General features: G+C 38.1%; 3 protein-coding genes across 6 annotated transcripts in view; 2 read left to right on the top strand and 1 right to left on the bottom strand.

The window, feature by feature from the left end:
- Positions 1–357: 357 nt before the first annotated feature.
- mRpL15 (mitochondrial ribosomal protein L15) lies at positions 358–3104 on the bottom strand. The gene is made up of 5 exons (XM_022085027.2): positions 2871–3104; positions 2156–2310; positions 1782–1947; positions 1333–1492; positions 358–813 (listed from the first exon to the last, which is right to left on the bottom strand). The coding sequence occupies exons 1-5, from the start codon at positions 2976–2978 to the stop codon at positions 512–514; spliced, it is 891 nt and encodes a 296-aa protein (XP_021940719.1). The 5' UTR covers positions 2979–3104; the 3' UTR covers positions 358–511.
- An 89-nt stretch (positions 3105–3193) lies between these two features.
- Positions 3194–9872, top strand: LOC110840177 (uncharacterized). 3 transcript variants are annotated; one of them, XR_002546794.2, is made up of 6 exons: positions 3194–3523; positions 3792–5280; positions 5877–6031; positions 7127–7305; positions 7462–7686; positions 9745–9872. XR_002546794.2 is itself a non-coding variant. In XM_022085021.2 (5 exons), exons 1-5 carry the CDS (start codon positions 3411–3413, stop codon positions 7632–7634), a joined length of 2109 nt encoding a protein of 702 aa, XP_021940713.1. In that variant the 5' UTR covers positions 3194–3410; the 3' UTR covers positions 7635–9559. The 3 variants fall into 3 exon arrangements, 1 of the variants encoding a protein (XP_021940713.1); XR_002546793.2 differs by lacking the exon at positions 9745–9872 and adding an exon at positions 8021–9559; XM_022085021.2 differs by lacking the exon at positions 9745–9872 and having other exon boundaries at positions 7462–9559.
- Positions 9873–11273: 1401 nt separating this feature from the next.
- Positions 11274–17204, top strand: part of igl (IQ calmodulin-binding domain containing protein igloo) — a 68065-nt gene continuing 62134 nt past the window's right edge. For both annotated transcript variants that reach the window (XM_022085028.2, XM_087352571.1), the window contains exon 1: positions 11274–12084. In XM_022085028.2, coding sequence (XP_021940720.1) covers positions 11949–12084 — 136 coding nt within the window. In that variant the 5' untranslated portion in view covers positions 11274–11948. The remainder of the gene's footprint in view (positions 12085–17204) is intronic.

Below are 17204 nucleotides of genomic sequence, written 5' to 3'. Positions count from 1 at the left end.
CTGAAACAAGTAATTTTGAACGTTTTGTCGATTACAGTTTGGGTCTACACCGTAATATGTTTAATAGTTCAGATCTAAGCGATAACTGAATTTAGTGACTAGTAGATATTCATGTCGTTATTTTCATTCTAATTTTAGAATTACAGGTTGGTGGTGTTTATGCCCTTGATTTCCAACTTGACCATTTGAGCACAGACTTTTGACAGAAATGGCTGTGTGTATGGGAGGCGGTTGTTATGTATGATTCCAGCAGCAATTATACATTTGCTGAATTTGCACTTTGGATAATCAGGACTTATATACAGGTAGCTGTCCCTTCATCAGGTGCACATTTAAAGGAAAATAATCAGGAAACAGTTTTTGTAAGATCAGCCTTTATTTCTGAGTGCCACAATTGTGTAACCAATGTTTGTAATCACATCTCATTGAAACGTTTTACATGAGCTGAGATATATATATTACATTATTTGATTATCTTCATTGCATTAATGAAAGTTACTTTGGTCCTAGGCTATGAACGATAAAATTCTTTGAGCTGTTCATCTGTGGGTTTGAGGATACAACGATCTCGGAGATTGACGACCCAGCCAGGTTCAAGTCCTAGAAATATCTGCCTTGGATCCTTCCTTTGGGTCAGCATAGCATAATCAGGATCATTTTCCAGTACAGGTAACTGATAACCATATTTTTGTGCTAACACCAGGCGCTCCCAGGATATCTTCTCAGGATCTGCCAGGTAACCACGATTAACAGGGTTTGTGTAATACTCTATTGCATCCTGTGGTGGCACCATGCGGCGTGGAATTGCCTCTCCTGTAGAATCAGTGTGTTACTTTATTACATTAAGAAGGTGAATTACTGTTTTGTGGAGTGTGGTGGCCAAGTTCTGATACCCCAGTATACTCACAAAACAGCCAACAAATTGTATATCAACTGCCTTGGTAACACTGACATAGCACACCTCATTCAATCCATTGTGTTTTAACTGGACTCTGCATATAAATTTTCACACACCAATGAATTACTATTAAGGTGTTAGGTGAATTTAATCTGTTCGTATTGGTCACATATAAATTGTCGTCTACTTCAATATTCTTTTAAGTGGCCAAAAATTAAAAAAAATGTACATAATACAAAATTCAGATTCTATTAAGGTTTTGAAACTTGTCCAATATGTGGTGAAATACAAGGAAAAATAACTTCTGGTTAAATGTGTGGAATAGCTTAGCAGCAATACATTCATTCATTCATACCTGCAACATAATGGAGATGACTATTGACAGCTCCTTAATACACAGTCTGGAGACCCTATATTTCACACCTGCTACATACCTTTCTTGAAAAATCCCTCAGGATTGATTATAGCCCACAGACTGTGAACATCAAAATACGCTGTAGTAATGACACCACCATTTCTCTCGATTGCCGCAATCACTGGTTCTGATGCCCACTGCACTTCTATATTCACTTTTGCTTTGAAAATATTTGCACCCTGCACAAAAACATGCATACAGCAGCTTACATAAATATGCAGACTCTGTATAGAGTAGTAAGTTCAAAATTCAGTGACCTAGCAAATATCAGCTTTGAATCATGCATATTAAAGTTGTCCCACCAGGCATGTTGGGGCATTCATAAAACTTTATGTATGTTCAGGATGTACCTTATTTGAATCTCACCATTCAAACTCATTTTTTGTTAGATTAATATTTTACTCCATGTCTAGGAAAGAAGAATGCCCTTATACAGATCCAGTATCTCAAATATAATTAATGGCTTACCTCATCTGTTAATTGAATGCCAAAATGTTTGTGATGAGGATCTATTTTATATAATCCAGTGTTGCAAATGACTGACAAATCTAGAGGTTGTGAGATATCCAGACGATCTGTATCAATCATTTTCTGAAGCTGTAGTAAAGAGAGGGGTGGGTATTCCCGTCGTAAGCTAAATAAAAGAAAATGTGTCATGACATAATTCCACAGAACACGCATAATACAACTAACTGCATAATGCTACAGGTCTGTGAACATGAATGATTGATTTAGGAAGTAGTGATTATGCAAGACTGGAGAGACTTATTAGTAACCATCTCTCATTCATAATTGTGAGAGATCTAGGCTCGAATATTACAGTATAGTATGAAAATACTTACTGATGCCCCTTGTAATATGGCTCGTATGTGAAACGCAAGTAAAATGGGTTATTTCCAGTTTCATAGCCAAGACGCATATAATTTTGTCGTTGCCCAGATCCCTTGTTACCAGCACCATGCTTGTCACCTCCATGCTGTGCGCGGCCTCTGGTTGGCTAAACAGAAAAGAAAGCATAACTTCAAATATTAATAATACAAGGTTTCTTGCGAAATACACAGGAGTTGCCTACCTTCATTGAAATGAAAGAATTTTCCAGTCATGATTTTCAGAATGAGTCGGTAAATGCCAATCAACTGGGAAAAATTTACAAAATATGTCAGTTTTGGAAACGACCCAAGAAATCTAAAAGTCTTGATTTCTCATGTATGGCCAGAGAGATCTGATAACATATGGGTTTCAGTCGTGCCATTACTGGAGACTTATTACATGCCATTTCCAGTATCACTTAACCAAACTACTGTAGTGAATTAATTTTAGTTAAGATACTGTAAAATTAGGAATGTAGAGATTTTAAGTTGCATAGCATTAAGTATAGCTGAAATTCTGTCCCAGTGAAGTAATGACAATGCAGATAGTGGTGCTAAGGCACTGGAATTTGTACAACAATTTTATGGGCACATAAAATTGATTTTCACATAGTGCGTGGTTCAGAGAATTTGGTCATGTGGGATAATTTGAGCAGGTCAGTCTAATAATTTCGTTTCTCTACGTTACCTTTATTCGTGTTCCTGGATTTCTTCGGACGTTTGCCAAACAAACACGAGGAAGTGTTCTTAACATGGCAAAAGCCTTATCCACGCCTTTTTTTCCAGAGAAACTCATTATGCATATGTTTCTGTTTTACTGCTCTGCCCGATTATAATGGACCGAATAAGTACATAAAGGTTATGTTAATAATTATATTACAGTTCTGCACAGCAGCCGGAAAGACTGTTCAGAAATATTTTATTTCCGTTTCGCTAACAGTCGAACCAACTTATTGAATATCCCTGAATTTATGATTGAAAGAAATTTGCTTACCTTGACATGTTTTCATATTTGTCATGTGTAAAATTATTTTCGTAATTAAAAGTGACATGTGTGGAAGCAGTTTAATGTTCGGAAACTAAAAGCTTACACTTTAAATTAATTATCTTTCATTCACCTTCATAAATGACCCGAGATTCTATATTCATTTCACAGGAGAATAATCGCCAAAATTAATGACGGAATACCACGAGGAAGTTGGTGTTTACAATTTTAACAGATATAACGATGGCAGTAACTCAATTAAGCCAGAAGGATTATTTGAAGAAGTATTTATCGTCTAATACCGACGATAAAAAGAAAAGGAAGAAAAAGAAGCTTCAGAAAGCTGTACACGAAAGGTAATGTATTTGAAATGTGTAGGAGTGGGTATGGTAGATTTGTATACGTAGCGAGGTTATGTTTTGAAAGTTTGTTTGTGACATATTAGCACTAACAAACCAAACTATAAAAATAACGAAACTGTATACGAACAATTTTTAAATATTTCCATTCACATATGCTAATGTCCAGGAAATCATATTTATATGTACGGTACAATTATATAATGTTAATTTCCATTTTACTCAAAAGGCACCATTCCTAAAAGAAAATATTTGTTTCCTAAAGGTTTCGTGTAGTGGATGATGACATAGATTTGAAGAATATGCGACCACTTGACGATGATGAATTAGATTTGTATCACTTGGCAGAAGATGGACCACAGATAGCAGGGATTATTGATGAACGTCCAGATGATATGCGAACACTTGAAGAATTTCGTGGTTCCAGGAGGTGGAAAGTAATGTCTGATGAATTTGGTATTGAAGATATTAGAGTAACTGCTTTAGAATATGGGAATAATAAGATTGTTACATCATTGCCTTCAAAGAATCATGGAAAGTCAGATTTGGTTCAGGAGAGAGGACTTGATTCTTCTAGAGAAATTAAAAAGACATCTAGTAAACATCTGAATTCAGATTATTCACCTGTAAGGAAATGTGAAGGTGACTTAGATATAACACCACCTAGGAGGTCTAGGGTACGTAGTGATTCAGATGTTTCTCCAACAAGAAAGCTACAGGCACAGAGAGGTTTGGGTGTGTTACTGCCTAAAAAAGATGGTAGAGAAACAGATTCTGATTCTTCACCTTCAAGGAAAAATAGACACAGTCCAGCATCTCTCAAGAGAAGCAAGTTAGAAGTGTCTCCACAAAGAAAAGAAAAGAGTAAAAGGGAGCTCTCACCTGTCAGGAAGAATAAACGTAATGCTGAGCTACCTCTTACTAGAAAATATAATCATGATTCAGAGAAACCTGTTTCAACTCTGAGAAAAACAAAATATGGTGGATCACCCTCTAGAAAAAACAAGTATCATAATTTATCACCACCAAGGAAATCTAGAATGCAGAATGACTTTGATACTTCACCACCAAGAAAACCCAGGAGATCAGAAGAATACGACGACACTCCTCCGAGAAATTCAAGGAAGCATGGCAGTAAAATCAATAGAGATCAGAGAAGATGTAGTGATTCAGATGTATCGCCACCTAGGAAAACCCCAAGACATGGTTTGCCTTCCAAAGATAGTTCAAGAACATTGTCGTCTTTCAAAACATCAAGGAACAGTGATGCCAATCATCCTGAAGAATCTCATACAAATGAACGGATTGGATCATTTGCAATAAAATCAAAGCAAGGAGACTTTAAAAAATCTGATAAGACAAATAAAGACCTTTCGGTCATAACAGAATTTGTTTCACCATCAATACATCGCGATAGAAGTGAGTCACCATACAGGAAATACAGACATCGAAGCTCACCAGATTTACCACCCAGAAAATCAAAGGTTCTTGCACATTCAAGGAACAGTTCAGGTAATTCACCTCAAAGGGTTTCTAAAATGTCGAGGAATGCAGCGTCACCTTCAACTAAGAGGAGCGATTATGATGGGAGAGGGAGAATTGAAGACAAATATGGACACCAAGACAGAAGTGACAAAACGAAAGGCAGAATGGAGAAGACATTGGATGGTAAAAGAGCTGGTTTACAAGCTGCTGGAGAACTGAGACAAGAGTTATCTGATTTCAGACGAAGAGAGGATGAGTTGTTTACTGAGGTTAGTATTACTATAACTTTATGATGCTTACATTGTAGGTAAATAAATATGGTGCCTTGATTTCTATAAAAATGACATTTGTCAACATTTGCTTTTATAGTTTGCCATCTTCCTGCTTCTGTTGCAAGGCATTAGGGGATGATGCGTTTGGGTGATTATTTCGGAATTCATGTTCCCTTCTTGAGTCTTGGATATGTAATTTTGGGGAGTGATTCTTCTTCCTTGTGTCTCACGGATAGGTGTTATCCCGCTTAGCTTTTATGCCCTGACTTTCACTATCGGTGTTGTCCAGAGATAGGGACTAGCCTTATTGATTGAGCCCAACAGAGTAGGTGTTACCTGAAGACGGAGATGGGTTCTAGTCTTCGAAACATCGTGTTTTATTAAATCTGGGGATGGTGGATAATGTCCAGAAAGTTGTTTGTTTCAACAACGCACCATCGTCATAAACCTTCAAAATTAAATATACTCTTAGTGGATATGGTCATTACACGTCCCCACACATATCTCACATAATAGTTATGACCATTCTGCTCTATTCTGAGTGTTGTAATGTTATTTTTCATTTGCTTCAAATGTTGCTTCATCATTTATAGATGGGTGATGATGTATCTGGGCGAGGAGCTGCAGTCGTCTTAAGAGATCGTGCGACTGGCAAACGCCGGAACTTGGAAGAGGAAGCAGAACGGAAACAAGACGAAGATGAAAAACTGAAACAATACAAAGAAAAATATTCAAGATGGGGTAAAGGGTATGTATTACACATGCAGTACAGCTGTTAGGTTATGTTTGTGATAGTTTGAGCTCATGTTAAATTTTTATTGGGAAACAAATTTGAATTAATGTAAACTGTGAATTATCTGAAATGAAGGATCTCTTATTCAAGCATGTGACTGCTTTGATCATTCTAGTGGATAACCAGCATGTAGGATAGGTTAGGTTGAATGCAGTGTTTTGAGTTGTTCCTATAAAGGTTTGTTGAGTGCAACGTAGGTCGTTTACAAAAGTTGGATACTCATGAAAGTGCTTAACAGAGGCAGCAGATAATGAAGTGGGGAAGATGACTTGGTGGCAGATTGTATCACGTCTGTGTTTCTTGGGTTTGGCTACTTATCTTAAGTTTCAAGTAAAATGTTTTCTAAATACATTCTTTCCTATTTTGCATTCCTCATCTGTCTTCTTGTTTATTTATTGCAGAAACAATCTTGTGTTGACAGAGCTGTTTAGCAGTGTACGTTCATCGTACTGAATCATAAATCATATTGTTGGCACTGCATAGAGGTCTTAATTATTTTCAGTTATGCTTTATTAAATATGCACTACAGTGAAACATATTTAATTAAAAGTTATTGAAATTTGTATGTTGTGTTATGTACAGACGCCTTTGTTTTAAGAAATAGGTTTGAACTTTGATTTTTGGTTCATGTAATTCAGGAATTGTGAGATTAAGAGCACTTAGGGCAAATCTCATTAGTGTACTAAATTGGGTCAAAATACATTGAGTAGTTCTAGAGATGTACCTTCCCACCACACAAGGTAATTTTCTCTCAGTTTATGCATTTAAGGAAAAAAATATATGTGTGTGTGTGTGTGTGTGTGTGTGTGAACATAATTATTATCTGGTATATGCAACGTCCCAGAAGAGAACCATCTCAGGGTTTCATTACTTACCCTAATTTTTGGATTTTACAGCATTTTACTTTATGTAATAAAGCTGTCATAATAAATACAGTCTTTATGTTGTATCTTTCGACATAGCGGTTGTGAAGCATTATTTAGACTCTTCGCATCATTCAGGAAGAACATCACAGGCACAGGACGTCATTGTCATGCATTTGTGTTGCAGGTTGAAACAAGCAGAGGAGCAGGGGGAGAAGTTGCAGCAGGCCCTTCATGAGATGTCAAAGCCTTTAGCACGCTATGCAGACGATAAAGACTTGGACCAGCATTTACGTAACCAGGAAGTTGAAGGAGATCCCATGTTGGAATATATACGCAGCAAAAAGACAGCAGAGACAACAAAAAGTGAGTTATTCTGTTCTTCTCACACCCCTGAAGTCTACCATTTATATATTTTAAAAGAATATAAGTGATTTGTCGTGATTCTCCTAAGGTAAATAAAAGTATATTTGAAATTACAGAAAATCTGTTGTGTCATAATATTTATTTGTCGTGTTTCAGGTAAACCAAAATACCAAGGTTCCTTCCCACCGAATCGATTTCATATTCCACCAGGCCACAGGTGGGATGGTGTTGATCGTTCGAATGGCTATGAAAAGCAGTGGTTTGAACGACAGAGTTCACGTAAAGCAGTTGAAGAGGAAGCGTATAAATGGAGTACATCAGATATGTAATATTCACTTACATATGTCACGACCCCAGGAAGTTAGTGCCTTCTTGATTAAGGTAATAATCGCTGTATGTAGAACGTAGAAAGAGCAGAGTGCGTAGCTTATGTGTGCGTCAGATAAGGATTTGATTCATTGTATCTGTTTCACTGTTGTGTCAGTGAATGTAGTTCAAATTTTCCGAACACTGAATTGATTTTATTTTTCATTCTCAAACTTGTGGGTCGAATTTACACGGGAGTCTCCATCTTCTGTACTGTGATGATGACGCTGCCGCCGAAAGTCTGATGATTTTAAAGTTGGATCATTGAAAATGGGAGAGTGAATTTCTGTATTCAGAAATATTTTGTTTGACGTCTGCTTTGCTCAAGTAATTCACAATTTTATTTCAGATGATTCCATTATGCCTTCAGGAAGTTTTGGCATTTGAAGCCATACCAGTAACCACAAATTTTCTTGAACATTTGGTTGATGGAGTTAGTTTGTAATAAAAGTTTCATTTTTAGTATATTGTATTACCATGCATATAAAATTATCCCTTTTTAGAAGATTGTTAGGCCTTCAATATGTATAATCATCTTTAATTAATATATAACTTTGGCTTTTGGTGACGAGCCATGCTGAATGTTGCAGATTTTCCAATGTTTCGGCAAACACTGCAATTGCCATCTTCTGGGTGAATGTGTATTGAGGACTTAGGATGCCTTATATAGGACAGGCTGTAGATGGTGACTGGAATAAGCTTCTTAAAAATTTCACCATGAAGATGACGACTGTATTGTTTTCAGAATCATTGGATCATCTACAGAATTCCAACATCGCTCTTCCCACAAACCCAAAGTTTTATACAGAAACCTAAGGACAATGATCCTTAATTAATGAAGGCCTTGATAAAATGTGTTGGTTTTTATATAAACGGTCGACAGTTTTGTTGTAAATAAGTACTGTAATATATTTATATTGTATCTGTATGAATCCATTGTATCATTCTTTTATCACTTCATTATTGTTATATACGTTAACATTAAGTGCTATTTCCATGTGTATTGCACTAAAGGCGTAATAATGAATATTATACACATTATAAAAAACTATATAAAGTATACTAACTCTGATAGAATCAATTGAAGGACGAAGTAATAAGCTCGTTGAATCACTAATATGACGTCATGTATTTACATTTTTATTGTCCTCATTTTGTTGAACAAGCTTCCGTTCTTCTGCGTACTGGTGTCACTTAAACTCACATTAATTTAAACTAAATTTGGCTGTACACTAATGTTATTCCTTTCCATTGTACGCCATAGTTTGTCGAAATTAGTTTATTCTGATATTCAGTTATTAGAAGAAACACTTAAATTCAGAAGAGTATTTTTGTTGCGCCATCGTGCTGTCTGAAACTAGATACTATCACGTATAGTATTCATTAATTTCATGAAATTGCTTTTTGACGGTAGTTTTGATTCATACACAATTGCTCCTTTCTAGGTTAGTCACATGTCTTACAGTAGATAATAATGTTTGTGCATGGTGGAATTTCCATCTGCCATTTATTTGTTTATGTTTACCTTATTCATTAGATCCTGCTACTAGTCCATATCCTGAGTCAGATTATCCCAGTCTAAGGTCCATTTTAACTTTATTTTCCAATCGATGCCTGAATTTTTCAACTGGTCTCTTCCCTATAGGCATTCCAATAAAAATTTTGAAAGAGTTTCTCATTTCTCCCATGCAAGCTACATACCCTGCTCATCTCATCCTTCTTGGTTTGGTCATCCAAATAGCATTTGGTATAGTGTACAGATTACGAAACTCCGCATTTTGTTATTTTTTTTCAGCATAGCTGAGATTATTTGCAAATAATAATGTCGGTACTTCAGTATACCAAACCTGTGACAATATTAAAAATAGATATTTCTGTGCATTGGTGAGATCAGTGTTTTTTTTTCCCCAATGCATTTTAAAAATAGAGTTTGAGAAACTGCTCAAAGGGTCGATGGGATGACAGTTGAGCAATGATCATTAACATCAAATTCAAAGGACTTAGAAATGAAAATGATAACTGATTCAGTGAACTTTGTCATGGGTTGGATGATCTAATTTTGATTCTTGGCAGGGGCATGGACTTTTCTCATCACCATGTTCAGGCCAGTTCTGGGACTCGTTCAACCTCATATCCAGTGAGTACCAGTCGCAAAGCAGCCAGATCTGTCAAGTGACTTCCGAATAAAACTATATCTTAATTGTGTTTGTTTCATTTATGATGTTCAAAGGACGCATAACAAATGTCAAATGTTCAATTTAAGAAAAACGGTAGATAATCCGACTGGATTTAGAGATGTGTTTGATGATTGAGTTCCTTCTATTTACTGCTCAAATATCATGGATTGTAGAGATTAGTAGAGTCCCAAACAGGATCACAGGGTTTAGAGTTTGTGGAACTAGACAAACCCTAGGGATGCTGCTAGCAATAGGTGTTGTAGTTATGGGTATTATATTTCAAAGCTTGTCAGTAGGCATGTTCACAATAATTGTGTGGGATCCAAAATGTAGTATTTGAACTATAATAAGTGGAATAGAAGCCTTTGTCAGACAGGATGCCATTGTTATGTTACATAAGTCTGTTGACAAAACGAATGTACTACTACTTTACATTTTTTGGTATGGTTTGAACTGGAACTGACTTAACTATAACCCAAAAAGGAGTGATCAGTGTTAAATCCAGAATATGGAAAGTTGTCTGTATTTGTCATTAAAGTTATTCCCAGTTACTATAAAATAATAACTGCCATAACAGATTTTGACAAGTGACGTAGTACAAGAATGTAAGGTACCATTTGGAATTTCAATTTATTTTGATTTGCTACTACATCTGTTGAGCAGCATGTCAACTATTTCAATTTACATCCGTTGACTATTCACAGCCGTTAATGTAGCTTTACCGAGCAAGACTCGAAAGACTACCGTTATAGTATTCTGCGTACATCTGTCCGTAGGATTTAAATGCAGACGACGTCCTGTCGGCTCCCGTGAGCGTCTGGCGCATGGGGCGTCCCGGCGCGTGTACGGTGGTAGGCACATATCGAGCTCATGAAGAGACATCACTGCGCATGGCCCCGCTAGTATTATTCACGTCAAAAAATACGTTCTGGAACATGAAGTTAGCGCTTTTTATTCAGAATGTGCGGTTGGTGATGAAAACACAGCTCGACATACTATATTATGGTTGCAATGTACTTTATCGTCTGAACAACCACAGTTTTCTTCGAAGATGTGGTACTTCTACATGAGTAAACATAACCTATTTTAAGACAGGCACTCCCACGGTATTTAAAAATAAACTTGAGCATAAATGAGGTTAACGTACAGCAGTAACTTTATGCTCGCTTTTCCGACGCTTGTCAATGAATGTTTTTGGAATAGGTAATACTGTGAAGTTTGATTGAACGATATATGCAATCCTTTCCAGAGTCAGTCCATGCGCTCATGACAGAGAGAGAGGAACCATGCCACCGATTGCGAAGTTCCAAGTTCAGTAACTCGTCTGCTAGCCGGGGGATGAGGTATCAACATCACCACCGCCATCTGCAGGCCCTTAGTTTGACGAAACACTGCCCGTGTTCATCCACGCGTTATCAGTATCTTTGACATCAAGCTAGAGAGAAGTATTTGCTCCGCCGATTTAGTGATAGGAGAAATTCGTTGTTTATAGCAGTTGTACATTATAGATGTGTTTTTTCGTGAATATTTGTAACTGGTAACCACAGGCGCTTTACGTGTTGGTGCTGGTCTGATCGATGGGGTAACATTCGTATGTGTCGAATGTCTTAAACGGTGTTTGTGCTAGTTCAGACCAAAAGGTTAGGAAGCCATTATTTGTGAATGTCCGTGTCTTTAAAGTGAGAGTTGGTACAATTCACTACAAAACCTGAAAAGTAAAGTGTTTGAGAAGACAGGTCTAATGTAACAAACTTGCTCATAATTACTGAAAAGAATCAAGGTTAGAATGTGTTTTGGGTATAAGTGAATCAGCTTGTGATTAATATGATTCCAGAAGTGTAAATGTGTTTTTCTCTGTGGTACTGTAGTGCCAAAGAATAAGCCATATATTATAGAACAAGACTGAACATTTTCATAGACGTAGACAACTTGAAAGCAGAGCTGTTCAAAAATACGTGTTCGTCTTGGTGTATATGAACTGTTCGCTACAACACGGTGCAAGGTACATTTCCCTGTTTATACAAACACTACTTGCATGTTACGTGTTCGTGAATTTGCAAACGACTGTTGTGTTTAAGTGGTGAAGAACGAGGTTACGAAATGGGTTGCAACACAAGTAAAGAGGCGGTGCAACCTGTTGAAGACAGCAACACAACAGGAAAAGCAAAAGATCAGCTACAGAACGAAACGAAAAAGGATCAAGTTGTCAACAATGAAGCAACTGTTCCTGAGATCGGTGAGTACAGTCATACTTAATATTTTAATCTGTTCCAGACAATATTTTTATGTCATTCGTCATTGTTGGTACAGTGCAGCCAAACTGAAACTTCCAGTGTTAGGTTATGGTAGACGGTCATAGCAACACAATAATGTTTCCGTTTTGTTTAAATTAAGAATTTGAGATGTTGGTATTGGGTAACATTTCAATATATCGATTTAGACAAATCTTCGTGATTAGTTGAGAACAGGAATAACTTCACCCATATGTCGTCGCAACAGAAGACCATAATAAGTTTCATATTTTCCACAATGCATATTGTTTAAAGCTGACCACTCCCGTTAGTGCATATGTAAAGTGAGAGTGAAGGTAACCTCCATTACGGCATTTGTCATCATGACGTGGTGCTCAATTAAGCACCAGGGCCAACTTTAATGTGACGTGTGTACGAAGTTAGCTGGGACTGTAACATTTTAAGATCTCACTGTAATGATATGAAAATTTTACATGAATTCAAACCGAACACAAGTTTAAATGTAGATGGCTGTCTTCTGGGATGTTGCACCGTGTTGTCTCGTAGACACTAATTGATGTTTCAGAGGTGATTGATTGCTGCCTCATCATCGTCGCCGTGAGAACCTGACATCTTACCAATTAAAATGTTTTCTATTCCAACTTATTGTTCCTTTATTACATGTGTTGATTTATGTTTTACGACGCTGTAGACTTCTAACCGGAAGGTAGCAGGTTTGAACCTCGGTCATGTCGGATATCACGCTGAAATTTTATTATATTTTCGTTAGCTTTTTTATATGATCCCCAGAGTACAGTCTTGAAATAGACCACGCCCTCCTCCTTCCAAATCCTTATCTGCTGACTATTTATATTATTGCCGTTCCATTATATTAGACTGATTTGACATCTGCAGTTGATAAAACATCGTTGAATCACAACGCTGTATTTTTGTAACGGATCAACAATGATGAATGCAGTGTAATTGTATGCAAAATATAATGGATGAGCTATGCTTTCTTTTCAAAGAAGACCTGTTTTTATGTAATCCAAGGAGTTTTATTTCTATTTTTAAAATTTAGTTGAAAATGGTGAAGGCAGCCAAGTCGAGTGAACAATTTTACGATTCTTGTGTTGCGACGCTGTACGTGGGACCGTTTTGACGGTGACAAACGAGGCCTGTTCCCATAGCAACAGCTGTGATGCGTTGCGGCTGGCTTTTCATGTAGTTCGACATGTCACTGGAGAGCGGAGCTGAACGGTTGCTATCTCATTGAACGAGGCAACTAACTGAGTAGCTTAACAGATAACACTGTTCCGTCACATAAACTAATCTTACTTACGATCTCCATGGAGCCGAGTCCTTCCTGAAAAGCCAACAGTCGCTCAGTCACTCAAGAAGTTCCCAACATTTTATTGAACCCGAAGGTTCATTACCGCGTTCACAAGAGCCCGCCACGAGTCCCTATCCAGAGCCAGATGAATCCAGTCCATACCACCCCATCCTATTTATCTCAGATCTATTATAATATAATCCTCACATCTACGTCTCCGTCTTCCTAGTGGTCTCTTTCCTTCTGGTTTGCCCACCAAAATCCTGCATGCATTTCTCTTCTCTGCCATGCGGGCTACATGCCCTGCCCATCTCATCCTCCTTGACTTCATCTGTCTAGTTGTATTTGGCGAGGAGTACAACTTTTGAATCTCCTCGTTATGAAACTTTCTCCAGCCTCCTAGTAATTCATCCCTCTTGGGTCCAGATATTCTCCCCAGCACCCTGTTCTCAAACACCCTCAGTCTGCGGATACCAAGTTTCAGACCCACACAAAACTTTCTATATTTTAATCTCTACGTTTTTAGACGGCGGACGAGGGGACAGAAGATTCTGAACTGACCGGTAGAAAGCGTCACCCGAATTCAGTCCGCCCTTCGTTGCCTCATGAATCAAATTTTGATTCGTTACTGTCGCTCCCAAATATCCGAACTTTGGCGCAGTTTCAAAGGATCCTTTAGCGATCTTCGCCTGCTTTCTGGTGACGAGACATCAACATATCACTTACTTTTCTCTGTGTTTACTTCTGGAACAACTTTCTTACTAGCCTCTGCGTCTTTGTTCATGGCATTTATGTCATCCTCCCAACAGAATAGATCATCAGAATAGACCACAAGCTCATGTGTCCCATTCAGTTTCAGTCCTACGTGTTTTTCTTAGGCCTTCCTAATGGCGCATTCTAAAGCAAATTTGATAAACATCTCTTGTTTCAGACCATGGTTATTATTATAATTGTTTTACATCAACTTTTGATTTCGTGGAAATTCGATCAGCAGTATTAAAATACGACACGCGATATCAAATTTGAATTTAATTAACTTTTGTGAGTCATATGAGTGAGTGGTGATTCGTGATTATTTGTTTGTTTAACGTCGTTTATCCAACGAAGCAGCAGTGTCAATAGTTTCGAAACGATTCCGGTATCGTAGCTTTAAATCGCAACGTTTCTAAATGAGTCACCGTGAGTCAGCGTCTCCCGTCTTTTACCCCTTAGTAAAAAGTGAGGGATTAACCCATCAGACTAAATGAAAATTTATGTGCGTTATTCTTCTGCGTACTAGATGATGCTTAGTCATTTGCTGGAACATTAATCATGTTGCGTCACGTCCTTAAAAATTAAACAGATGTGAACGGAGGCTGAGCTTTATTATAAAGTTATTGAGTGAAGGTGTCATGGCTTCCTTGCACGTAGCGTTCGTCTGTTAATTCGTACCTTCGTCAGATCTCCTGTCTAGAGGGTGCCAGGGTATTTTCCCCTGGGAATAAGCGGCCGGAGCGTTAATGTACTCACTCATCTGCATCTGGTACCGAGGTTAAGACTTTTCTCCACGTTTTCATTCAGAGGGACAAACACTGCTTTGCTTTTATTATTAATTTCATTACAGAACTTTGGTTAAATTTGAACGGAATGAAAATTTGAAGAAGAAAAAAACGAGCTTAAAATATTACATCATAGGTTTTCAGGTTCACAAGGGTCAGAGTAATTTCTTCGAAAGGAGAATGATGTTGCGTACGAGGGAATTATTGACCATCTGAGCGACTGGTTATTTAACAGGAAGCATTGTACTCCATGAAATTAGTTAATTATGGGCCCTGGCTTATTTTAAATTACTGCCCCAACATTTGTGAGAAATTCCGCGAATAACCACAACTCCGAGCTGAGATTCAGACCCGGGACCTGACAGGACAGTTGAGGTGGCAGGCGTTCAAGGTCAGAACTCAGCGCGGGTGCAAATCGGTGACATGCGTGGGAATTTTTGGAAAACTTGATTAATCCTCTGTTAAAGGACGCATCTGTAAGCTTACGATATGTTCAAATTGAGTATAGTCTGAAATCAATTTTCCACACTAGGATTTTCTGAGCGTTCTTCATGGCTAAATGTTCTTTGAGATTGGCTGGTACGTCGTGATCAGAGGACGTTTGACTTCCCTGCACGAAATGGTTGCCGTGTCAACCGGATTTAGTTGCACGGGCATCAGAATGCCAGATACATTACGGAACCTCTCAGGGTTCTCCTTTGTGTCTCCTGTGAATAGAGGAATGCAGGGAGAAATCGATTTATTTTGAAGAGAAGTTTCTTCAAAATAATGCGTTTGCCTTCTTTAAAAGTTTGCGGAGCTGCGCGTGGGGTTGTGTCGGCCCTGCTTGCCATTCAGATCAATAAAATGGGTGAGCCCCCCCCCCCCCCGCCCCTTGCTTGGGCGTGGTCAGCAACAGCCCCTCGAAAACTCAAGATCATTGACTACTTAAGCGCAATCCAATCGAACTTTTGAGGCGGTCGCGCCAAGAAGTCTCGGCGTCTGTCGGTTGGTTGGTTGGCACGCCTGGTTTACATTCGGGACGTCCTGGGTTCAAATCTCGGCTCAGAGGCCGATTGTGCTAAGGGTATTTGTGTTTTCCTCAGTCTCACCAAGCATGTGCTTGGATAATTATTTAAATTACGTCACGACTGTAGCAGATGCAAAAGCTGGGTAAGAGCCCGAAGTTCTGTTACTCAGTTCACGAGAGTCGTCGCAGATCCTAGCCCGAGCCGGTTGGTTCTTGTTTGAGATTCGTTTTAATATTATCCCGTTGACGCTTATGTGAAAAAATTCTCTTCCCTTGGGTTTTCCGACTAAAATTTTGTACGGAATGTGGCCGAAGCGAGTTGCACTGGCAGACGGGGATGTGACTGAACTGAAATTAAAAGACCGGCGATTATGATAACAGTTTAGCTGATGATTGGGTTGCCTCTGAGAAAAGAGGGTAATTTATTAAATTAGCATATTTTAGAGTTTTCATTTTAAGGAGTAATTGTTATTTAAATTGCTACAAATTTACAAAATCTATTTAATTATATAAGACTAATTTTTTCCCCAAGTCAGTACCACGCAGCTTGACATATTTCAAACTTTGGCCCGGCTTGCATTTTGTAACTGAGTGGTTATCTAGTTTCCCGGCTTCAGTGCCCATTAAAATTGTTATGTCATGTTTAAGTGAAGTTTTTAAGTCCTCGTTTGGCTGGATAATGCTTCTCTAATGGTTTATGCACAAAGGCCAGAATAATGGAACGAAATAAATTGCTTGTTATTTTATTTTTATCAGATATTGTCCAACAAGACAAGTGACATCTACAGTGACAGCTCAGCATCAACTCACAGAAAATTATGTTATGAATGAAAACTGTCGTCGCGAGAATTGTGTTTCAAAATGCAAGATTTTCGGAGTTTATTGATTGGCAAATTTGCAGATTAACCCTTCGAAGCATCGAAATAATATGTAATAATTCAGCCCGTACCGCAAAGAAAACACAGATGTACACGGTTATTGATGTTTATGGAAATAATCGCTGTTTAATCTGAGAATCGTACGAATCTCTGTGGACAAAGTGCAGACTTATTGATGTTACGTCATGTGGTTGATATAGTTACCACTGAGCTTTAAAGGGTTAGAGACACGCGAAATTTTTTTGTGTCAGTATTCGTAATTATCGCTGATTAATTAACAGACGAGACGCCCCCTGTTGCACGTGTTCATTTGATTGTAAACCAGGTACGCTAATTGCTGGTGGTGAGGGGTTGGGTCCTCCACAAC

Source organism: Zootermopsis nevadensis, unplaced genomic scaffold, assembly GCF_977971745.1.
Source record: "Zootermopsis nevadensis isolate Lab colony 2312 unplaced genomic scaffold, Znev_1.0 Znev_ptg000021l, whole genome shotgun sequence".
NCBI lineage: Eukaryota > Metazoa > Arthropoda > Insecta > Blattodea > Termopsidae > Zootermopsis > Zootermopsis nevadensis.
Note: the sequence above shows the minus strand (reverse complement) of the source record. Positions and strands in the feature narration are given on the sequence as shown.

Bases quoted from the DNA above. Each gene is read 5' to 3' on its own strand.
- mRpL15 (XM_022085027.2), bottom strand. From the start codon at position 2,978: ATGAGTTTCTCTGGAAAAAAAGGCGTGGATAAGGCTTTTGCCATGTTA. The intron at 2,311-2,870 runs GTAACGTAGAGA...TTTTCTGTTTAG, and splicing joins ATCCAGGAACACGAATAAAG to CCAACCAGAGGCCGCGCACA. The intron at 1,493-1,781 runs GTAAGCCATTAA...GTTTTTGTGCAG, and splicing joins GCATTCAATTAACAGATGAG to GGTGCAAATATTTTCAAAGC.
- LOC110840177 (XM_022085021.2), top strand. From the start codon at position 3,411: ATGGCAGTAACTCAATTAAGCCAGAAGGATTATTTGAAGAAGTATTTA. The intron at 6,032-7,126 runs GTATGTATTACA...TTTGTGTTGCAG, and splicing joins TATTCAAGATGGGGTAAAGG to GTTGAAACAAGCAGAGGAGC. The intron at 7,306-7,461 runs GTGAGTTATTCT...GTCGTGTTTCAG, and splicing joins GACAGCAGAGACAACAAAAA to GTAAACCAAAATACCAAGGT.